This window comes from Cetorhinus maximus, chromosome 30 (genome assembly GCF_964194155.1).
Source record: "Cetorhinus maximus chromosome 30, sCetMax3.hap1.1, whole genome shotgun sequence".
In the NCBI taxonomy this organism is placed as follows: Eukaryota; Metazoa; Chordata; class Chondrichthyes; order Lamniformes; family Cetorhinidae; genus Cetorhinus; species Cetorhinus maximus.
In genome coordinates, this window is record NC_135908.1 from 11,739,931 (window position 1) to 11,764,885 (window position 24,955).

Consider the following 24,955-nt stretch of genomic DNA (forward strand, 5'->3'; position numbering starts at 1 on the left):
GCACTGATCGCTGTGGCACACCACTCATTACATCTTGCCAACCTGAAAAAGACCCATTTATGCCTACTTTCTGCTTCCTGTTAGCCAGCCAATCTTCTATCCGTGCCAATATATTACCCCTTATACCATGAGCTTTTATTTTATGCAAGAACCTTTGATGTGGCATTTTAACAAATACCTTCCAGAAATTTAAGTACAGTACATCTAACTGTTCTCCTTTATCCACAGCACACATTACTTCCTCAAAGAACTCCAATAAGATGGTTAAACACGATTTCCCTTTCACAAAACCATGTTAACTCTGCCTCATGACCTTGAGCTTATCCAACTGCCCTGCTATAACTTCTTTAATAATAGCTTCTAACATTTTCCCTACGACAGATGTTAAGCTAACTTGGCCTGTAGTTTCCTGCTTTCTGTCTCCCTCACTTTTTGAATAATGGAGTCACATTTGCTATCTTCCAATCTAATGGCACCTTCCTGGAATCTATGGAGTTTTGGAAAATTAAAACCAATGCATCAACGATCTCACTAGCCACTTCTTTTAAGACCCTGGAAACCCATGGGGACCTGGGCTCTTGTCAGCCCGTAATTCCAACACTTTACTCAGTACCACTTCTCTGATGACTGTAATTTTCCTGACTTCCTTCCCCACTTCCATTTCCCTACTTCTGGATGTTAGTTGTATCCTCTATAGTGAAAACCGATGCAAAATACCTGTTCAGTTCATCTGCCATCCCTTGTCCTTTATTATCAATTCTCCAGACTCACTTTCTATAGGACCAGTGTTCACTTTGTTAGCTCTTTTCTTTTTTAAATAGCTTTCTCTCATACTCCCTCCTTATTAGTCTTTTAGTCATCCTTTGCTGTCCCTTGTATTCTGTCCAATCTTCTGACCGTACACCTATATTTGCACAGTTGTATGCTTTTTCTTTAAGTCTGATACTGGCCATGATTTTCCCGTCGGCCATTTGGGGGTGGGGTCCGGTCGCCGAGGGGAAAATGACGCGGGATGATGTCGGGAGGAATCCCCGACGTCATCCTGGTCCATTTCAATTTTTAGGAAGGCGGGCGGACAATGAAATCAGCTGTCTGCCCGCTGACCTGTCAATTGAGGCCATTGACAAGCTATTTAAAGTAACTAAAGACCTGCCCGTCCAACCTTAAGGCTGGGCAGGCTCCACATTATTGATGAAACTTCATACACTGGCGGAATGAAATTTCATGTCCGTATTTTAAAAAATTAATGAAGTTTATGTGGTCTTTATTAACATGTCCCATCTCGTGTAACATTGTCACATGAGGGGGGCATGTTAATAATTTTTTAATTTCTGTATTTTTAAAGTTTTTTGGACTGTCACTGGTCTCCCTTAGTCTCAGGGAGAAGTGCGCTCTTTCACTCGCATGTGCGAAAGAGCATACTTTGACAGCTGGGGATTCCGTCCCCACCTCCGCACAGGAAGCGCATAGCGCTTCCCGTCGGGGATGTTGCTGGGCAGGCCTTAATTGGCCCGCCCACTCAAAATGGCGGAGGGCCCTGTTTCAGTGACGGGGGTCGGCTGCCTGCCCGCCGCCAAGCTGGTGGGGCCCACCTGCCATCCAAGGGCAAGATTCTGCCCACTATCTTTAAACTTTCTGGTTAACCACAGATGGTGTGTCTGTTCCTTGGACTTTTTCTTGGAATGTATCTATTCTGTGCATTCTGAAATATCCCCTTAAATATTAGCCACTGCATCTCTAATAACCTATCCCTTAGCCTAATTTGCTAATTCACTTTTGCCAACTCTGCTTCTATGCTCTCATAATTGCCCTCATTTAAGTTTAAAAACTTAGTCTCAGGCCCACTCCTCTCTCCATCAAACTGAATGTAAAATTCAATCCTATTATGATCGCTACTACCTAGGGGCACCTTCGCTATGAGATCATGAATTACTCTGATCTCATTGCACAATATCAGGTCTAGTATAGCCTGCTCTCTGATAAAAGCAAAAAACTGCGAATGCTGGAAATCCAAAACAAAAACAAAAATACAACAATTTTAGATCATGAACTCTCTCCTCCATCCCCACCCCCTTTCCCATCCCCCCCCTTTTTTTCCCAATAATTTATATAGATTTTTCTTTTCCCACCTATTTCCATTATTTTTAAATGTATTTCCATCCATTGTTTTATCTCTACCTTTTAGCCTTTTTCGATTCCTTTACTCCACCCCACCCCCACTAGGGCTATCTGTACCTTGCTTGTCCTGCTTTCTACCCTTAATTAGCACATTCTTTAGATAATATCACCACCTTCAACACCTCTTTGTCCTTTTGTCTGTGACATCCTTTGGTTATCTCCACCTATCACTGGCCCTCTATCCAGCTCTACTTGTCCCACCCTCCCCTTAAACCAGCTTATATTTCACCTCCCTTCTATTTTTGCTTAGTTCTGTTGAAGGGTCATTCGGACTCGAAACATTAACTGTGTCCCTCTCTGCAGATGCTGCCAGACCTGCTGAGTTTTTCCAGGTATTTTTGTTTTTGTTTTAGCCTGCTCTCTGGTTGGCTGCAGAACATGCTGTTCTAAGAAACTATCCCGAAAACATTCGATGCACTCCTGAGTTAGGCTATCTTTGCCCATTTGACTTTTCCAGTCTATATGTAAATTAAAACTCCCATGATTATCGCTGTGCCTTTCTGACAAGCTCCAATTATTTCTTCCTTTATGCACAGCCCTACCATGTGGTTACTATTAGATGAGAGGCAGGAAGCAGAGGGTGATGATAGAAGGATGTTTCTGTGACAGGAAGTCTGTTTCCAGTGGGGTTCCGTAGGGCTTGGTGCTGGGGCCCTTACTGTTTTTGGCGTATATAAATTATTTGGACTTAAATGACCAAGAAGTTCGCGGATGACATGAGAATTGGTAGGGTGGTAAATAGTGAGGAAGATAGCCGTAAACTGCAGGAGGATATCAATGGACTGGTCAGGTGGGCAGAGCAGAGGAGAGGCAAATGGAATTCAAACTGGAAAAGTGTGAGATAATGCACTTGGGGAGGGTTAACAAGGCAAGGGATTACACTAGGTAGGACCCTGGAAAGTACTGAAGATCAGAGGGACCTTGGTGTGCATATCCACAGATCCTTAAAGGTAGCAGGGCAGGTAACTAAGGTGGTTAAGAAGGCATACAGGATACTTGCCTTTATTAGCCAAGGCGTAGAATACAAGAGCAGGGAGGTTATGCTGGAATTGTATAAAATGCTGGTTAGGCCATAACTGGAGTACTGTGTGTAGTTATGGTCACCAAATTATAGGAAGAATGTGATTGCACTGTAGAGGGTGCAGAGGAGGTTTACCAGGATGCTGCCTGGGCTGGAGGGTCTGAGCTATGAGGAAAGACTGGATAGGCTGGGGTTGTTTTTATTGGAGCAGCGAAAGTTGAAAGGTGACCTGATAGAGGTGTATAAGATTATGAGGGGAATAGATAGGGTGGATAGGAAGGCACTTTTTCAATTAATAGCGGGGTCAATAACCAGGGGGGCCATAGATTTAAGGTAAGAGGTAGAAGGCTATGAGGGGAGTTGAGGAGAATCTTTTTCACCTAGAGGGTGGTAGGAGTCTGGAACTCAATGCCTGAAAGGGTGTTTGAGTCAGAAACTCTTGTAACATTTAAGAAGTATTTAGATATACACTTGCGTTGCCATAGCCTCCAGGGCTATGGGCCAAGCGCTGGAAATTGGGATTAGTGTCGTCAGATCTTTGTTGACTGGCGCGGAATGATGGGCCGAATGGCCTCCCTCTGTGCTGTAAACGTCTATGAGTCTACCTTACAATAAACCACAATAATATTATGAAACTTAATATAGTTTGGTGACACAGCTCTTGTTATTATGCTCCAATACCCCACTTACTTCATCACGTTATTGACGCCTGTGCCTTCAACGATCCAGGCGCATGCTGACTAGCTCCCTTTGTTTCTTTAAAAATCTTTTTTATTAAACTTTTGCTTACCCCTCCTAATACCTCCTTTACGGCTTTGAAAGTTGGTAGCATTGCCCTGACTTCTGCTGATAATATACTTTGCATGTCTTATCCAGCTAAACGGCAAAATTTAGTGACAGTTTCTTTGATCAGTTCAAACACTGCTTCTTGTTTAACTAGGAAACTTTACTGTTTGTGAAAGTGTCTTCCCCTATGGTTGCCTGTAGACACTGTACAGAGCATCCAAGGATCTTACTTTCTGTAGTCACTACATCTGCTCTTTCACTGTCTCATCTCACAATGGTTTAGGCACCCATTCTTTTGTTACTGTCCACATGGCTCAGACTGGTAGAACTCTTCACTCTAATTCAGAAGGTTAAAGGTTCAATTACTAGACTTGAGCACATATTCTAAGCTGAGACTTCAATGTAGTCCTGCCACGATAATAAGGTGAACCCCAATCTCTTCAAGTGAGTGTAAGGCTTCCATGGCACTATTTGAAGAAGAGCATAGAATTCTGCAGGCTTCTTTGATATCACTTTTCCCTCAACCACTTTGGTTTATTAAAAGGCTACTCCCCACCCCTCCCTCCAAAGTCGCGCAACCCTCTGAGAGAAAAAAAATTCTACTCATCTCTCTCCTAAAAGTGCACCTCCTATTTTTAAAACTGTGTCCCCTAGCTCTGGACTCACCCACAAGAGGGAACATCATTTTGGCGTCCACCTTGTCAAGACCGTTCATAATCTTATATACTTCAATCAAGTCAACCCTCACTCTTCTAAATTCAGGTGGAAACAAGCCCAGTCTGTCCAACCTATCCTCATAAGACAACCCACTCATTCCAGGTATCAATCTAGTAAATTTAAAAAAATAAGATTGTTGCAGCTGGAAGTGTGAATGTTGCATTATGTTTAATAGACTCCAGGATGCTGGCTTCAGATGCCCTGTCTGAAATTTAATGCAAACCAGAAAGTTCTGCTCCCATGTGAATTTAACCTCTTTAAAGCAAGCATTAACATGAAGGCACTTTTTAAATTATTTCATGGGTCAGGATTTTATGGCCCCTCCTGCCCGGAAGGATATTACGGTCCCGCCAAACTGAACGGAGATTTAAATGGCTCACCGCATCCACCAGGGTGAGACAGGGTGGGACCGTGAAATCCTGGTCATAATATACTTTACTCATGGTAATATACTTTACTCTGAAATAGATTTTGATGCACTTTTGTTTGTAGGGATACATTATTTTCATTATGATATACTCAACTTTCTACAATACGCATAAATACTTATTACTCATGATAATACATTGGTCGAATGAAATGTCAAGTTATCTTTTGAACATGACAGAGCGAGACTATGCTCTGCACAAATGGTTCAAAGCAGTCAACAGAAAACAATGATAAACAGTGCAAACTTGGTTCATGTTTGATCAATGTTCTGAGTTTTTCTTTCGTTAAATATTTTTTATTTTATAATGTGTGGCTAAGTAATGTCAAGAATTTTAAGAAATGTAAAGGAAGAAAGCAACAAGTACCAGATGTTATTTGCAGTACTACTTGTATGTTTTAAACATCACCTGCTTGTGGAATTCTAAAAAAACTAAACGATTAAATGCTGTGTTGGAAACCTCTCCCTGAGGTGGTGGTTAGCCCTGGTTTTGTAGTTAGGTTGTGGATTAAATTGCTATCTGGAAGATGTATTGTTATTACAGATTGGTTTCACATTGGACCAACAGTTGCTTGCTGGAAGATCAAACTTGCCCTGACCTTCCTGTTGTCTGTTGAACTCTGCCTCTTCCTACTTTGAATGAAGGAATGTACTAAAAGCTTTATTAACATGGAAAATCCAGTGAATGTTCTTGTGTGAGAGGAATGATGATAGATGGACTTGACTTCAGGCAAGTTAGGAAATGATTGACAGGTTACAGCTACAGTGCCAGAGAGGTTAAATTTTGTATACCTGGGAAAACAAATGCTGACTTCCTAAGCTGAATAGAGTCAGCAGTTCTGTGACTCTGAAACTGGTCGGGAATGAGAATATTTAATGTCCTGAAGGGAAATATGAGGAATTCGAATTATGAATCATTTGCCACCACTTTTCTCAGATATATAGATCTGATAAATAGCTGCCAGACATAAAACATTTATGTTTTGCAGAATGTGAGTTATTACTGAATGCTGTAGTTATTTATACTGATGCCTGTAAAGTAATTTAGATGTATTTTTTTCGCAACTTGGCTTTTCAGGTGTTTTTTTAAATTCATTCATGGATGTGGGCGTCACTGGCTAGGCCAGCATTTATTGCCCATTCCTAATTGCCCGAGAGAAGGTGGAAGTGCGCTGCATTCTTGAATCACTGCAGTCCATGTGGTGTAGAAACACCCACAGTGCTGTTAGGACATGCAAACATACAAAATAGGAGCAGAAGTAGGCCATTCAGCCCCTTGAGCCTGTTCTGTCATTTAATAAGATCATGGCTGATCTGTTTGTATTTTTAATTCCACATTCCCATCTACCCCCAATAACCTTTGATTCCCTTGCCTAACAAGAATTGATCTATCTCTGCCTTTAAAATATTCAATGACCCTGCCTCCATCGTCTTCTGAGGCAGAAAGTTCCAAAGTTGCACAACATTCTGAGATAAAAAATTCTCACCTCTCTCCTAAAAGTGCACCTCCTATTTTTGAAACAGTGTCCCCTAGCTCTGGACTCACCCACAAGAGGCAACATCACTTCGGCATCCACCTTATCAAGACCATTCATAATCTTATATACTTCAATCAAGTCAACTCTCACTCTTCTGAATTCCAGTGGAAGCAAGCCCAGCATGTCCAACCTGTCCTCATAAGACAACCCACTCATTCTAAGTATCAATCTAGTAAACCTCCTCTGAACCGCCTCTAATGCATTTACATCCTTCATTAAATAAGGAGACCAAAACTACACGCAGTGTTCGAGATGTGGTGTCACCAATGCCCTGTATAACTGAAGCATAATATCTTTACTTTTATGCTCAATTCCTTTAGTAATAAAGGATAGCACTCCATTAGCCTTCTTAATTACTTGTTGTACCTGCATACCAACATTTTGTGACTCATGCACGAGAACATCTAGATCCCTTTGCACCTCGGAATTCTGCAGTCATTCTCCATTTAAGGAATACTCTGCTTTTTCATTTATCCTGCCAAAGTGAACAACTACACTTTTCCCCACATTATACTCCATCTGCCATATTTTTGCCCACTCATCCAACCTATCTATATCTGTCTGCAAGCTCCTTATGTCATCTTCACAACATATTTTCCTACCTATCTCTGTTCATCTGCAAATTTAGCTACCATGCCTTCACTCCCCTCATCTAAGTAATTGATATAAATTGTCAAAAGTTGAGGCCCCAGCACAGACTCCTGCGGGTCTCAAATTTGTTACATCCTGCCAATCAGAAAATGACCCGTTTATTCACACTCTCTGTTTTCTGCCAGCCAGCCAATCTTCTATCCATGCTAATATGTTACCCCCTACACCATGAGTTTTTATTTTCTGCAATAACCTTTGCTGTGGCACCTTGTCGAATGGCTTCTGGAAATCTAAGTACAGTACATCTACAGGCTGCCCTTTGTCCACAGCACTAGTTACTCCTTCAAAGATCTCCAATAAATTAGTTAAACATAGAAACTAGGAGCAGAAGTAGGCCATTCGGCCCTTCGAGCCTGCTCCGCCATTCATTATGATCATGGCTGATCATCCAACTCAATAGCCTGCTCCCGCTTTCTCCCTATACCCTTTGATCCCTTTCGCCCCAAGAGCTATATCTAACTCCTTCTTGAAAACATACAGTGTTTTGGTCTCAACTACTTTCTGTGGTAATGAATTCCACAGGCTCACCACTCTCTGGGTGAAGAAATTTCACTTCATCTCAGTCCTAAATGGTCTACTCCATATCCTCAGACTGTGACCCCTGGTCCTGGACTCCCCCACCACCGGGAACATCCTTCCTGCATCTACCCTGTCTAGTCCTGTTAGAATTTTATAGGTTTCTATGAGATCCCCCCTCATTCTTCTGAACTCCAGCGAATATAATCCTAATCGACTCAGTCTCTCCTCATATGTCAGTCCCGCCATCCCAGGAATCAGACGGGTAAACCTTCGCTGCACTCCCTCTATAGCAAGTACATCCTTCCTCAGATAAGGAGGCCAAAACTGCACACATATTCCAGGTGTGGTCTCACCAAGGCCCTGTACAATTGCAGCAAGACATCCCTGTTCCTGTACTCGAATCCTCTGGCTATGAAGGCCAACATACCATTTGCCTTCTTTACCGCCTCCGGCACCTGCATGCTTACCTTCAGCGACTGGTATACAAGGACACCCAGGTCTCGTTGCACATTCCCCTCTCTCAATTTATAGCCATTCAGATAATAATCTGCCTTCCTGTTTTTGCTACCAAAATGGATAACCTCACATATATCCACATTATACTGCATCTGCCATGCATTTGCCCACTCACTCAGCTTGTCCAAATCACACTGAAGCATCTCTGCATCCTCCTCACAGCTCACCCCCCCCACCCAGCTTTGTGTCATCTGAAAATTTGGAGATATTACATTTAATTCCCTCATCTAAATCATTAATATATATTGTGAATAACTGGAGTCCCAGCACCGATCCCTGCGGTACCCCACTAGTCACTGTCTGCCATTCGGAAAAAGACCCGTTTATTCCTACTCTTTGTTTCCTGTCTGCCAACCAGTTTTCTATCCATCTCAATACACTACCCCCAATCCCATGTGCTTTAATTTTACACGCCAATCTCTTATGTGGGACTTTGTCGAAAACCTTCTGAAATTCCAAATAAACCACATCCGCTGGCTCCCCCTCATCAGCTCTACTAGTTACACCTCAAAAAATTCCAGTAGATTTGTCAAGCATGATTTCCCTTTCATAAATCCATGCTGACTCTGTCCAATTCTGCCACTGTTTTCCACATGCTCAGCTATTAAATCTTTTATAATAGACCTGATTTCCTTTGCACAAGGTCACGCTGACTCGTCCCAATTACCTTGGGCAGAATTTTCTGCCTGTCAGGTGGATGGGCCTGACCCAATCTCCGGCAGGCGGGGAACCGATCCCCGCCGGAGAAGCGGGCCCCGCCGCCATTTTACTTGGGTGGCCCAATTAAGGCCCGCCCAGCGTGACGTCCAGCAGGAAGCACTATGTGGGGAGGATTCCCCAAAAGCGAGAGTGCGCTCTTTCGCGCATGCGCATGAAAGAGCGCACATCTCCCTGAGGATAAGCGCTGCCTCAGGGAGATCGCTTACACTTTGAAAAAGATTAAAAATAGAAAAAAAAATTCCCTAACATGTCTCCCTCATGTGACAATGTCACATGAGATGGGACATGTTCATAATTTACATGATAACTTTATTAAACCTTTTAAAATCCTGCATGAAACCTCATCCCGCTGCTGGATGAGGTTTCATGTTTTCCCTATTTGCCGCCGGGGTTCCTGGCCTGCCCGCCAACCAAAATTCTGCCCCTTGAGTTTTTCTAAGTGCCTCGCTATAACCTCCTCAATGAATGATTCCAGCACCTTCCCCACGACATATGTCAGGCTAATAGATCTATTGTTTCCTGTTTTCTGCCTCCTGCCCTTCTTGAATAGAGGGGTTATATTTGCTACTTTCCAGTTTGATGGAACCTTTCCAGAATCTAGCGAACTTTGGAAAGTTAACATCAACGCCACTGCTTATAAGACCCTAGGATGAAGTCCATCAGGACTTGGAGACTTGTCAGCCCGCAGCTCCAACAGTTTGCTCAGTAAAGCTTCCCTAGTGTTTGGAATTTCAAGTTCCCCTCTCCCTTCTACCTCTTGATTTATGGCTAATACTGGAATGTTTTTTGTATCCTTTGTAATGAAGAAAATATTTGTTCATTTCATCCACCATTTCCTTAATATCTCCTATTAACTCCCCACTGTCACTCTGTAGAGGACCGACATTCACTTCACTTATTCTTTTCCTTTTTAAATACCTGAAGAAGCTGTTACTATCCGTTTTTACATTTCTAACTAACTTCCTCTCATGCTCTAATTTCTTTCTCCTGATTAACCTTTTAGCAATTCTCTGCTGCTTTTTATATTCTGACCAATTATCTGACCTGCCACTCATCTTTCCTTAAATTTGATGCTTTCCTTAACCTACATAGTTAACCAAGGATGTTGGGTCCTCCCCTTAGAATATTTCTTTATGGTAGGAATATACTAATATTCTAAAATGTCCCCTGAAATGCCTTCCACTGCTCCGCTATTGATTTATCCCCTAGCCTAGTATCCCAGTTCACTTCAGCTATCTCAGCTTTTGTGCCTGCATAGCTTCCCTTATTTAAGTTTAAAATACTGATCTTAGATCCACTCCTCTCTCTTTCAAACTGGATGTAAAATTCAATCATAGTGTGGTCACTGCTACCTAGTGGTACCTTTACGCAGAGGTCATTAATTAATCCTGTCCCATTACACAATACCAAGTCTAATATAACCTGCTCTCTCGTTGGTTCCAGAATGTAATACTCTAAGAAACTGTCTTGAAATTCTATGAGCTCCTCATCCAGGCTATTACCGCAATCTGATTTTTCCAGTTTATATGTACATTAAAATCACCCATGATTATTGCTGTCTGTTATGACCGATGCAGTTGGTAAAGCAGAGTTATTTAAAAATCCCAAAGGGAAACCTTAAACAACTGTCATAACCTATAACTTTAAGTGTTATGTTTGAGATGTGACTCTAAATGCAGGAATCAGACCACCAGTTCTCGAGTTTTTGCATTAAACTAAATGAAACATTTTATTAATTTACACAGGTTAGAATAGATATACACACGGCTACAAATTACTATTATCATAACTTTTAACAAATTCCCGAACTAATCTCCATTAAGGCAACAGCAACCCATAGACTTAACCAAACTCCAGGCAAAGCATTTTCATCTTACGAATTCAAAATTAGGTTATTTCACTTTGGTTGCTGTGGAGCCAGTTGGGGGCTTGCAATTACCTTCTGATCTCACATTGTCTCTGCTCTGCAACCCGAAAACTACTGAAGTTATGCCTACCAGCCCCAGTGAATGTTACTTCTCATTCTATCAACAACCTCTGAACTAAACCTCTCTAACAATAAAACCCCTTTCATAGTACCAATTTTATTAGTAATATAAACTTATTGCTTGGTAGCTGCTAGAAAGTCATCAGTTTTCACCCCACTTCTTGAATGCTCTATTCAAAAAATGCAAATGCACGCTATCTCTCTTACATATCAAAACTAGTACATATCAGTGCACCCAGACTAGCTGGCTTTAATCCAATTAAGACACACCCGTAGACTAAACCTCTATTTTAAAAGAAAAATATTTTCCAAAATATTATATACATTAATAGCTTCATGACACCATCCCTTTATCACAAGCACCCAATATTTCTGGGAGTTCCAAGATTTTGACCCATCGACTGTGAAGGAATGGTGAAATAGTTCCAAGTCATTGTGCCTGGCTTGGATGGGAATTTGCAAGTGGTGGTGTTCCCATGCATCTGCTGCCCTTGTCCTTTTTGGTGGAAGAGGTTGTGGGCTCAGAAGGTGTGGTCAAAGAAGCCTTGGTAAGTTGCTGCAGCGCACCTTGTAGATGGTACACACTGCTGCATCGACGGTGAAGGGAGTGAATGTTTACGGTAGTGGATGGGGTGCCAATCAAGTGGCTGCCTTGTCCTGGACAGTGTCGAGCTTCTTGAGTGTTGTTGGAGCTGCACTCATCCAGGCAAGTGTAGAGTATTCCATCACACTCCTGACTTGTGCTATGTGGATGGTGGACATGCTTTGGTGAGTCAGGAAGCGAGTTACTCTCCACAGAATTCCCAGCCTCTGACTTGCTCTTATAGTCACAGTATTTATATGGCCGGCTCAGTTTAGTTTCTGGTCAATGGTAACCTCCAGGATGTTCCTAGTGGGGGATTCAGTGATGGTAATGCCATTGAATTTCAAGGGGGGGATGGTTAGATTCTCTCTTGTTGGAGTTAGTCATTGCCTGAGTTCTGAGGCCTCGCCTATATTGGGCCTTGGCCTAATTATAATGAAACGAAGGCTGACAAAGAGTTGTGCAATATGGGGCCACTGCAGCAGCCCTCAGGTAAGTGGGTCTGGGCTGGGAGGTCAGGATTGGGCCCTGGATTGTGACCATAGGTTGGATCGGATCGGACATCAGGAATCATTCAGAGGTCCTGAACAGATTCAGCAAAAGGAGGGTGGTGGGAAGAGTTGTGGGTTGGGAGCAACAGCTCTCAGGAGGAGCTTCATGAGCAAGGGGTACTCCTTCTCCAGACTCAATTTTAGGTAAGTTTATTTATTTCGTTGTTGCAAGTGAACCCAAGAGCTGTTTTCCCAAGAATGCACTGGCTGCCTCATAACAATAGTACTCCCTTCAGTGACCTGAACCAGTTATTCATGAATTTTACATAGCTACTACATCAATCTCTATCTATCAGTTAGCATTAAAAAATCAATAATTACTTATTATTTACAAACCATGAGGAAAGAATATTGAAGGTAGCTGATTAACACCTTAATTACCTATAATTTCAGAATACATTTGCTAATTTGTATGAATACACTATGCTTTAAAACATAACATTTAAAGTAACTGTTCTTCCAAATCCTTTTCTGTAAAAGAAATGGTCATAGGATCCCTAAGTGTGAGGGAGGTTATGACAAAAGTCTTTACATAAATGCTGGTCCTATGTGAGATTTGGTTCAGTGGAAGTGCCTTGCTTAATTGACACCGGAATGGAGATGTCAACTGTTATTCACCAGGTCTTCCAAGAGCGTCTTCCTGAAGGGTGTGAACTGATCGATGTCTCTTCCCTCCTCTGAATCTCTGCTTCACAAGGGTCAGACATGCCTTATGATGGCAATATTGAGCTCTCTCTATCTGTCCTCCATCACGCTTTTCATAATCTGGGGTACTTTGTGACCTGATCGATAACCCCTCCATGGAAGCAAGGAAGTTGAGAATGTGGTGTTAGGGCCGATCCTAACCTATGTTAAGAGACATCCAGGTGTCCCTGGAAGGCATGTATAGTGATCAGTATGAGCAGGAGGTTACTAAGTCAGCCAGAGGGGGTCAAGAATCCTCAGCCTTTCTCTATGCACTCAAGGTATATCAGTCTGCATGGGACCTTAGAACTGTTCAAGTAGCAGGGAATTGGCTATTCTTTTACCCATCCACACCATCATTGTCTCTAACTGGCTGACATAAGACCTTGCTAGAGCATCACGTTTCGCATGTAGCGGAGCTACCACTTGGTGTAGATTTGGGACCCACCCTTGTCACTGGGAGAAAAGGGCAGGGTACCCATGCAGATCGCCAATTTCAGCAAGAAAAATGTTCACCTCTAACCGAGAATGGACATAGGTGTTCTTAAACCTCTACTGATGTGGAGAGTGGGCCAGCTAGGGAAGACATTTCTAACCTCATTTCAAAGATGGACATCGGCAAGTTAAAAGAGACCCAGAGGAGACAGCTCGTTTCTATTCTCACCAAGTACAGGAGAGCTTTCAGTAAGGATGATGATGATAATGGGTTTTGTAACCTGGTGAGCCACAAGGATTGTAACGACAGATGACCACCCAGTGAGGATTCGTCACAGCAGGAACCCACCCCGTCACTGGGAGGAAGTCAGGGAAATTGCAGAATTCTTTGGAACGAGGTGTCATCCATGTGTCATCAAGTAAGCCTCTCCCATAGTCCTCATGAGGAACAAAGACAGCAAACTGAGGATCTGTGTTGATTACCAGGCACTCAATGCAAAGACTCATAAGGATGCTTACCCTCTACCTAGGATTGAGGAAGCATTAAAAGTCCTCACAGGTGCAAAGTACTTTTGTAGTCCCAATGTGGCCCATGGTTATAACCAGCTACCCATCCCTGAAGAAGACATTGAAAAGTTGGCATTCCGAATGGGTGCTGGAGAACTCTATGAATAGACAAGGCCATTTGGGCTTTGTAATGCCCCGGGCACCTTCACGTATGTGATGGATAAGGCTTTTGGTGACCTTCATTTCCAGTCCCTCCTTGTGTATCTGGAAAATATCCCCATCTTTTGTCCAACTTTTGAAGAGACCCTCGAAAGACCAGACACTGTCTTAGCCTGCTTGTCAAAGCTTAACTTGAAAGTCAAACCAGGGAAGTGCCAACTTTTTCGGAAAAAAGTATGGTACCTTGGACACTTCGTCACCAGAGATAGCAGCGCTTCTGACAATAAGAAAATCTAAGCAGTATGGGAGTGGCCCCAGCCTAAGATGGGAAGGAACTGCATCGGTTTATTAGGCCTGGCTAGTTACTAAAAGAAGTTTGTACAAGGCAATGCACAGTTGGCCACCACGCTCCACAAATTGCTGCAGAAACCAGAGAGAGTGACAAGGGAGGGTGGGGGGGTGAGGGTAGGGAAGGAGACATGAGGCATGATATTTCATGAATCATCACAGGGAGATGAACCCCAGCACATGAAGACTCCTCTTGCGCTCCCAAACCTAAGCTCATCTCATCACCTGATCTTGACTACCCAGAGTTCTATCTCCTTTTCATACTGGAAATTGACATCAGTTTCCTTGGCCTTGGAGTGGTGCTATCACAAGTTTAAGGGCAGAAGAGAGTGGTTATTGCTTATGCCACTCAGAGCCTCAAACCAAAAGAGAGGAATATGCAGAATTATTCTAGTCTGAAGCTCAAATTGCTATCTTTGAGGTCTCAGATGTTCAGAGGCATTCTGATCAATGCAGAGTTTGAAGTATTTACAGACAACCCACTCAGCTACTTTCAAACGTCCGCCAAGCTTGGAGTGACAAAAACCCAATGGACCACCAAACTCACTCGGTTCTGATTCCAGACCAGGTACAGGTCAGGCAAAGTAATACAAATGCTGATGCCCTTAGTCTGAAAACTGACCAGGGGAATGAACCCACCCTGCCCAGTTAGAGGCTGATGCCTCAAGCCAAAGGCAGCATTCAAACCCCGATTCACAAGACATTAAGGCTAGGATTCAGCAGAATATCACTGATGAACTTATGAGTGAGATACAAACCAGAGGTCCAGAGAAGTGGAACCATGTAAGATTTCACCTTTGCTTCTACTTCAAAAGAGATCAATGCAGACATCAGTAGACTTCACTGTTGGAAAGCCAAACACCCACCAACCCAACGCCACCTGATGAGGGAGACCAAACAGGCATGGAAATTGTTGAGATACTGGAAGAGGATCAGGGAGGAGGATGGAGTTCTCTATCTGGTGGTTCATGACAGCAGAAGAGAGATGAAATAACTCATGCTTCCTGGCAATCTCAAGTGTCAAGCATTGACAGCGGTTCATGATCAGGCATTGGAGAAGACAACTGCAGTGACCAGGGAGCTGAGTTACTGGCCCAGGATGACTGCCAATATTGAGGACAACTATTGGAACTGCAAGGGGTGTCTTTTCGCCAAAGAAGGGAAGCAGCTTCACCCCAGCATGGGATCCCTAGTTGCCACTAGGCCCCTGGAGGCCCTTGCGATGGATTTCATGGTCCTCAACCCTAGTAGTAATGGGACAGAGCATGTTCTCATGGATGTCTTCACCAAGTTTATATGGGCTATTTCCACCTTTGACCAAAAGGCCTCAACTATAGCCAGAGTGTTAGTACACGATTGGTTCGTCTGTTTTGGTGTCCCCTGCTGGACCCACAGTGACCAAGGGAGCAGTTTCAAGAGTAAGATCTTACAGGAGCTGTGCAAGGCGTATGGCAATGTCAAGAGCCACATTACCCCTAGCCACATTACCCCCTACCATCCAGAGGATAATGAACAGTGCGAACAATTCCACCGTACTCTGCATGTCTTACTGCACACCTTGCCTCCTTAGGGTAAACATAAGTGGCCCGAGTATCTTCCAGAGCTAGTCTATGCTTACAATTGTACCCCACATTCCACCAAGGGTTACTCTCCACACTACCTTTACTTTGGAAGAGACCCAGCCCTTCCCGTGGATCATCTCCTTGGGCTCACCATACGTTCAGACGGAGATGACCAAGTTGACAAAAGGGTTGCTGAGCATCACAAGAAGCTAAACCAGGGTGTTTGATATGGCATTCAAGGGGACCGAGAAAGAAGGCGCCATGAAGAAAATCGCCACACGATTGCAAGGTTGACAAGGTGGACCTTCTGATGGGCACAAGAGTATTTATCTGGAACAGGAATATCAGGGGTTGGAATAAAATAAGGATATTGGAGATACTGAAGCCCACAAAGTCATCAAGCGGCTTAACACTGGGGGCTATACCTATGTTGTGGAACCTGTAGCCAGAGGACAGCTTCAGAAAATGGTTCACAGAAGGGAGTTGCTCGAAGCCAGAGTGCTAGACAAAAAGCTTCAACATGTCTCTTTTTTTCAGTAATACGCATGTATCTGTATTGTAACTTCTACTTGCCTCTATAACGGATCCAATTCTTGAGAGAGAAGAAGTTGATCAGTGTAGTGAGCGTGTGTTTGAGCCCTGAATAAAGGCATAAACTTGTTGGGGGAAGCTAGTTTTATCCTGTTCAAACAATTATTTTTGTCATTCTTTGTATTTCATAGAGCTTGCCAATGCACTGGAACTGATTGCAATCAGTTTGTTTAGGAGTTCATATTCAGGGATAGATTTTCATTTATCTAAGTATACTTCATGATAAATAATTGGGGCAAAAATCAGAGTTACTAGGGAATTTGATGTTTCCTTTCCTTTGCTTTTTGAAGCACTGCGAAGTCACTCTGGACGATCAATCATTAATGGTAACTGGGCTATCGATCGACCTGGCAAATATGAAGGAGGAGGAACCATGTTTACATACAAGCGACCCAATGAAATTAGCAGCACTGCAGGAGAATCCTTCCTGGCTGAGGGACCAACAAATGAAGCCTTGGATGTCTTTGTAAGTTTTGCTTTTGTTCTTCTAACTGTTGACTTATTTCTCTTTTAATTACATCAATGATAGCTGGATGATGCAGTTTAGAAAAGTTATGTATTTTGCAGAATACAAACAAAGCACAGAAATCTTTTCTTTTATTGATACAATCATTCCTCTTCAATAACAATTTCATGTTTTTTGAGAATGCAACCATGATGTGAACAGTAGAATTATGGGAGACCTGAAGTGGGATTTTAACATACTGTAGGGCAAGGATTTGATTTGGGTGCTGTGTTAAATCCAGGGAAAGTTACAGCTCATTGAGCAGCTGGCTCCAACCCTCAAACTTCCACACCTCAGTCTAGCATGCATACAACCTCGTCGGGGAGGCAGATTTCCAATTAACATATGTAATCTCTCAAATACAGTGATGTTTGCACACACTTTCAAGTTTGACTCAGGTACAAAGTAGCTTTCCTAGTTGTAAAGTGCCAGTGAATGCAAAGTGAGATCACAGTGGCAAATGAGGGGCTGTTTCAATCTCAAGGAAATACTGAACTATATGTTCAATTCCATTCCATAAGTACTCTGTGTTGTGACCGGGTGAGGAGGGACGAACTGGCTACTCTTTATTCAGCCTCCTCAGTTGGTCGCAACAAAAGTTTTAAAAAATTTATTTTTCCTGTAGATGCCTTTTCTAATCCAAATGTATTTACTTTTTAATAACCAGATCTTTTGAGTCAAGGAAAGAGCAAGCCTATTAGATACTAAACCGGAAAAAAAAATAGAAGACACTTTCATATACACACAGATATCAGAGTAAGAATATTTAGAGTCCAAATAAAAGTTAGAAGAATATATGATTAAGTCCTTTGCTTGCCCTTGAGGTGTAGATTGTTGAATGTTGCGGCTGTTTGAAGTTAGCTGGTTTCCTTTAATATCCTGGAGTTGAAGTGAAGTCCAGATAACTGCAATCTGCTGGAGACTATTTCCTTCCTTTTAATTCCATGATTTGTCTCCCAGAAATCAATGAGTTTCTCCTGAGGCATGAGTTCAAATCCCACTAAGGTAGTTGGTGGAATTTAACTTCAATTAATTAATAAAAAATCTGAAATTAAAAGCTACTCTCAATTGGTATCAATTGGTGTAAAACACACCTGGTTCACTAAGATAAAAGCAAAATACTGCGGATGCTGGAAATCGGAAACAAAAACAAAAATAGCTGGAAAAACTCAGCAGGTCGGACACCACCTGCGGAGAGGGATACAGTTAATGTTTCGAGTCCGTATGACTCTTCATCAGAACTAAGGAAATATAGAAATGAGGTGAAATATAAGCTGGTTGAGGGGTGTGGGACAGGTAGAGCTGGGTGGAGGGCCAGTGATAGGTGGAGGCAAAGAAGAGATTGCCAAAGATGTCACAGACAAAAGGACAAAGGGGTATTGATGGTGGTGATATTAGCTAAGGAATGTGCTAATGGTGACATTAAGGATAGAAAGCAGGACGAGCAAGTGACAGATAGCCCGAGTGGGGGTGGAGCGGGGGGAAGGGATCGAAAAAGGCTAAAAGGTGGAGATAAAACAAAGGATGGAAATAAATTTAAAAATAATGAAAATGGGTGGGAAAAGAAAAATATATTTTAAAAAATTATAAATTATTGGAAAAAGGGGGATCGGAAAGGGGGTGGGGTTGAAGGAGAGAGTTCATGATCTGAAGTTGTTGAACTCAATGTTAAGTCCGGAAGGCTGTTAAGTGTCTAGTCGGAAGATGCACTCCTTTCAAGTGAAGCAGCACTTCACTTGTACTTCCCTCAACTTTGTCTACTGCATTCGCTGCTCCCAATGCGGTCTCCTCTACGTTGGAGAGATCAAACGTAGACTGGGTGACCGCTTTGCGGAACACCTTCGGTCTGTCTGCAAGCATGACCCAGACCTCCCTGTTGCTTGCCATTTCAACACACCACCTTTCTCTCATGCCCACATGTCCGTCCTTGGCCTGCTGCAATGTTCCAGTGAAGCTCAACGCAAACTGGAGGAACAGCACCTCAACTTCCAATTAGGCACTTTACAGCCTTCCGGACTTAACATTGAGTTCAACAACTTCAGATCATGAACTTTCTCCTCCATCCCCACCCCCTTTTCGATCCCCCTTTTTCCAATAATTTATAATTTAAAGAAATATATTTTTCTTTTCCCATCCATTTCCATTATTTTTAAATTTATTTCCATCCTTTGTTTTATCTCCACCTTTTAGCCTATTTCGATCCCTTCCCCCCACCCCACCCCCACTAGGGCTATCTGTCACTTGCTTGTCCTGCTTTCTACCCTTAATGTCACCATTAGTACATTCCTTAGCTAATATCACCACCATCAACACCCCTTTGTCTTTTTGTCTATGACATCTTTGACAATCTCTTATTTGCCTCCATCTACCACTGGCCCTCCATCTAGCTCTACCTGTCCCACCCCCCTCAACCAGCTTATATTTCACCTCATTTCTATATTTCCTTAGTTCTGATGAAGAGTCATACGGACTCGAAACGTTAATTGTATTCCTCTCCGCAGATGGTGTCAGACCTGCTGAGTTTTTCCAGCTATTTTTGTTTTTGGTTCTGGTTCACTAATGTCCTTTATAATATAATATTTCTGCCTTTATAGGAAAGAAAATCTGCTGTCCTTACTTGATCTGGCCTACACTTGACTCCAGACCCACAACAATGTTAACTGCCCTGTGAAATAACCTAACAAGCCACTCAATTCAAGGGCAATTAGGGTTGTGGCCTTGCCAGTGGCACCCACATCCCATGAAAGAATAATAAAAGAAGAAATAAAGTCAACATGACTGATTACCAAATGACATGCGAGGCTATAACATTCAATCATGTTATCAACAACATCAACAACCTATTATTTATATGGTGCATTTAATGTAATGTAACATTCCAAGCTGCTTCACAGGAGCATTATAAAGCAAAATTTGATACCGAGCCACATAAGACAATATTATGGCGGATGGCCAAAGCTTAGTCAAAGAGATAGGTTTTAAGGAGGTCTTAAAGGAGGAAGAAAGGTTTAAGGAGGAAATTATAGCTGAGAATAGCCATCTCTGATGGCCAGGATCACTGAAACTCCAGTGATTTCCAGCCCCTCCTCTTCTTCACTTGTCTGCTGAGAGATGTTTGGAGGACCACCTCCAGTTTCTTCTCTCTCCCTTGTGTTCTGTGCTCTCCTCTCCTGCAAGGAGGAGAGGAACAGGCCTAGGAATAAGTGTATGGCATGTGGTCAGCCAATGGACGGAGCACATTTGGCGAGTATGAGCATGAAATTACATAAGGATGATGATGAGTGGGAGTGGTGAGTGGATAGATGGGAAGGTGAGGAAATGCATAGACAGGGAAGGTGTATCTGCAAGGTAAGTATGTAATGGAGTGGCCTTGAGAAGGCAGAGTGAAGGATTGGGGTGATGTCTGCAGCAGGATGTAAGTGAATGCGCAACTATACTCACCTTTCCTGACCTAGTTGGGTAATTAAACAGCTTCCTACACTACATCCAGAGCATAACACTGTGTTCTTGCCTTTTGGGCAACCTCCAACTATGTCTTCTTGATCTCTGCCATAGATTTTATTTTCCCACTGCTGGGGTAGTAGCATGTCCCTCGAGCCCCAGCAGCACATTAAGGTAAGCATCAGTGAACTTGGGCTTTTGAAACCCTCAAATCCATTCTGGCCTTGCCAGTGACATTCACATCCCATGAATGAATAAAAATGCCACCAATGTATTCCCCACTTTCTTGGTAGTGAACCTGTTCAGTTTTTATGACAGCCCAGCAGTTTTCATGATCATTTTTCTGCTTCTCCAGCTCAATTATGTCAAGTGAAAAATAAAACATAGGAGTGGCTTGCGGTATATTATCACTTATTCCATACGATATTTGGAAAAGAAAATAAACCACCTGCAAGAATAGCACAGTAATGCCTTTAAAATGGTAGTTAATGACTTTGGCCCATTCTTCCCATTGATGTGTCCATTGCAGTTCTCTCCACAGCCTACCTGAGGCAGCTGGGTCACCTGCCTGAGTCAGGGGCAAATCTGGCCTGAGGCCACCTGGGTTGACTGATGTTGTGCTTGCTGTCAGTCAATGAGCTGCCCCAGGGCACTTCTTTCCTGACAGCAGCTAATTGGTTGAATTCTAATGAGGCTAGCCCTAAAAGTGCACCAAGCCTCCCAGCCAGGACTATGAGGCAACCATTCAAAAGTCCCACCATCTTTCCTGATATAGCCATCCTCCCTGGAACCGTGGCTTCTCTTGCGAAAAGCACATTCTCAGACGGTGGTGAGAAGGCTGTAGAAGCTAACTCACTGAATATATTTAAGAAGGAAATAGATTGATTTCTGGACTCTAAAGGCATCAAGGGGTATGGGGTGAGCGCAGGAGTATGGCGTTGAGATAGAGGATCAGCCATAATCATATTGAACGTGGAACAAGCTCAAAGGGCTATATGACCTACTCCTGTTCCTATTTTCTATGTTTCTATATTTCTGTAAGAATTTCTCAAATACTGTCCTCTTCACCAACAAAATAAGATACCATAAGTACCTCAATATAAGAGAGAGTTTCAGTGTGAGTTGGAGTTTTCTTTTAGATATTTATTCACAGGATGTGTGTCGCTGGCAAAGTCAGCATTTATTATCTATCCCTAAATTTCCAGAGTAGGTGCTAGCAAGTGCCTATTAAGCTGCTGCAGCCTGTATGGTGAAAGTACTCCCACAATGCTGTTAGGTATGGAGTTCCAAAATTTTTACCCAGTAACAATGAAGAAATAGAAATATATTTTCAAGTCAGGACAAAATGTGACTTGAAGAGGAATTTGGAGATGATGATGTTTCCATGGGCCTGCTGCCATTGTCCTTATAGGTAATAGATGTCGCAGGTTAGGAAGGTATGTTCAAGAAATCTTTGCAAGTTGCTGCAGTGCATCTTGTAGACTGTACACTCTGCAGACAAGGTGTGCTCTTAGTTTAGGGAATGAATATTTAAGGTGGCGGATGGCGTGCCAATCAAGTGGGCTGATTTGTCCTGGATGGTGTCAAGCTCCTTGAGTGTTGGAGCTACAGTCATCCAGGCAAGTAGAGATATTCTGTCACACTTCTGATTTGTGCCTTGTAGATGGCAGAAAGGCTTTGTAGAGACAGGTGGTAAATTGTGCCTCTGATCTGCTCTGCTATTTGTAAGATTTCTTGGGTCGGGGGCCACAGATACCTAAATAGGCAGTCCTCAAGTCATAAATAATTTTAAGATGGCTTATTAAGTTTATTTAGAAATAACAGTTTAGATATGATATATTAACTAATTAGACAGAAAAAGTATACAACCCATAACAGCTTGTGATAACAGCGTTCCGCCCTCTAGTCGAAGTGTTAGGAAACTCTTTCCTCGATCTCCCTCCGCCTGCTCTGATCCACCTTTCATCTGAAGAAGGCAGCTGCCCAATGAGCACTGCCACCTCACCAGCACCTCAGCCCCCTACCACCAATATGACACCAATAAATATACCCTTTTTTGGGGGGCTGGTAGCTTACCCAGTGTCAATGGTCTATCTAACTATTCTGACCAATGGACACAGGACAGGTACTCAAAACGTCAGGGTGGTTACCAACCTCCTTGTCCATCACCCTACTCGAGGTCAGCTTTTTAGTTTACATCTTGCTGAGGGTCTTGTCCTGGCCTTTTCTAAACACTTACATAGATAAGGGGTTCAGAAGACACCATCATATCAGCTTAGGAATGTCAACATGGCAGCCTGAACTAAGACTGTTTAGAGGTCAAAGTGTTTAGAAATTGTCTTTCCAGAGAGAGAATGAATGCTGCTTAGCTAATCCCATAAAATGCAGAAAATTCACGCTTATTAAAGACCCCAATTTCTTACATCTTGTAGCCACAGAATATATGTGCCTGGTCCAGTTAAGTTTCAGGACAATTGTGGCCCCCAGAACATTGATGCTGGAACTTTCAGTTATGGTACTGCCATTGAATGTCAAGAGGAGATAGTTGGACTCTCGTTGGAGATTGTCATTGTCTGGCACTGGCGTGGCACAGATGTTATTGCCATTTATCAGTCCAGGCTTAGATGTGGGCACACACTGTTTTATTATCTGGAGTAGCAAACAAAACTGATCACTGTGCTATCATTAGCATACCTGACCACTTCTATGAGGGAGGGAAAGTCATTGATGGCCAAGGGAGTGTGCAAAAAAGAGAGTTCCCAGAATGTGACAGAGAGATTAGGGGACATTTTAATATGTCAACCCCACCCTCATGATGTGTGGGAGAGGATTGATAGGAGTGGGAGAGTTAAAATTAGAAATATGCAAAACCCGACCCAACCCATTATGAATGTATCTACTTCCATTTTAACAGATTTGGGCTTGTTCAAGTTATCTGCTCTGAAGGGTATGAAAATGAGTCTCCCTTGGTGATATTTTGCAGCCCTTTACATTTAACGTTGGCCAGTTGGGTTCCCGGGGTTTGAGACCTGCCAGATTCAACACATATGGTTTGGAAGGAGCAGGAGTGCTTCCTGCTTACCTGCACCCCAACACCAGTTTTTCAAGTAAATCTTCTGACACTATCAGCCAACTACCCCACCCCAAAACTGTGGAGTTCCCTAGTCTCCCTTTCCAATTGCTGGCCTGACATCACTACCATCCTCCCTTCTCTCTCCTCTCCCCCTCCACTGCCCCCAGCAACCTATGATGCTTCATGGTTTCTTGAGACCATGCCAAGAATCTGGCTGGCTGCTGGGTGGGAAGTGATGCAGAAAAAATAGATAATGAGGTCTTGCTGTTGAATTTGGACCTCCGTGGATCCAGCATTTCCTGGCTACAAAACCATATAGATAGGTTAAGTGAGTGGGCAAAGATCTGGCAAATGGAGTATAATGTGGGAAAACGTGAAATTGTCCATTTTGGCAGGAGGGATAAAAGAGAAGCATATTATGTAACTAGTGAAAGATTGCCAAGCTCTGAGATACAGAGGGATCTGGGTGTCTTTGTGCATGAATCGCAAAAGGCTAATATGCAGGCACAGCATGTAATTGGGAAAGCTAATAGAATGTTATCCTTTATTGAAAGGGGAATGAAGACAAAAGTAGGGAGGTTATGCTTCAGTTATACAGAATGCTGGTGAGACCACATTGTTATGACACAGCAGTTGGTAAAGGCTGAGTTGTTTAAATCCCAGAGGGGAACTTAAACAACTGTCATAACCTATATTTTCAATTGGTATGTTTGAGATGCAGCTCTGAATTCAGAAATGAAACCACCAAGCCTCAAGAGGTTTTTTATATAAACTAAATTAAACATGTATTAATTTAACAAGAAATTAAGCACACACACATATCTACAAATTACTACCATAATAACTTTTAAACAAATCCCCAAATTAATCACTCCCAGGTAAAACTTCACCGAGGCAACAATAACCCATAAGCCTGAATCTTATGTGTAAGCTGATGCACGGTGACATTGGGCGTATGTCACGATGTCACCGTGCATAATTCCGATCTTCAGTTCGGCGGGCGTGCACCGGAGTCGGCTGTGTGCCTGCCGAACTGCCAAAGGCCTGTTAAGGCCATTAATTACCTCATTAAAGTGATTGTTAGGACTTAAGGTTGGCGGGCAGACGAAGAGCCCAGGTGGCCTTTGCATTTCTCATGAAACCTCATCCACGGGTGGGATGAGGTTTCATGAAGGGTTTATAAATTAAATAAAAATTTTTATTAAAATACATAAACATGTCCCATTAAAATACATAAACATGACACTGTCACATGAGGGGACATGTCTGAGTATTTTTTTTTCTTGTTTGCAATGTTTTATCATTAAATTAATCTCCCTGAGGCAGCTCTGTGCCTCAGGGAGATTTCTATGCTCTTTTGAGCGCGTGCACGAAAGAGCGCAGGCTCCGAATCTCCCCCCCACCACCCAACCAGGTACTGCTGAGCACTTCCGGGTGCATGTCGCACAAAATGGTG

The 24,955-nt window shown here is 42.8% G+C and overlaps 1 protein-coding gene across 1 annotated transcript in view; it reads left to right on the forward strand.

Moving 5' to 3' along the window:
- The window catches only part of LOC144670075 (thrombospondin type-1 domain-containing protein 4-like), a 253,990-nt gene that overhangs the window by 160,602 nt on the left and 68,433 nt on the right, over positions 1-24,955 (forward strand). The window contains exon 9 of the mRNA XM_078532470.1: positions 16,771-16,946. Coding sequence (XP_078388596.1) covers positions 16,771-16,946 — 176 coding nt within the window. The remainder of the gene's footprint in view (positions 1-16,770; positions 16,947-24,955) is intronic.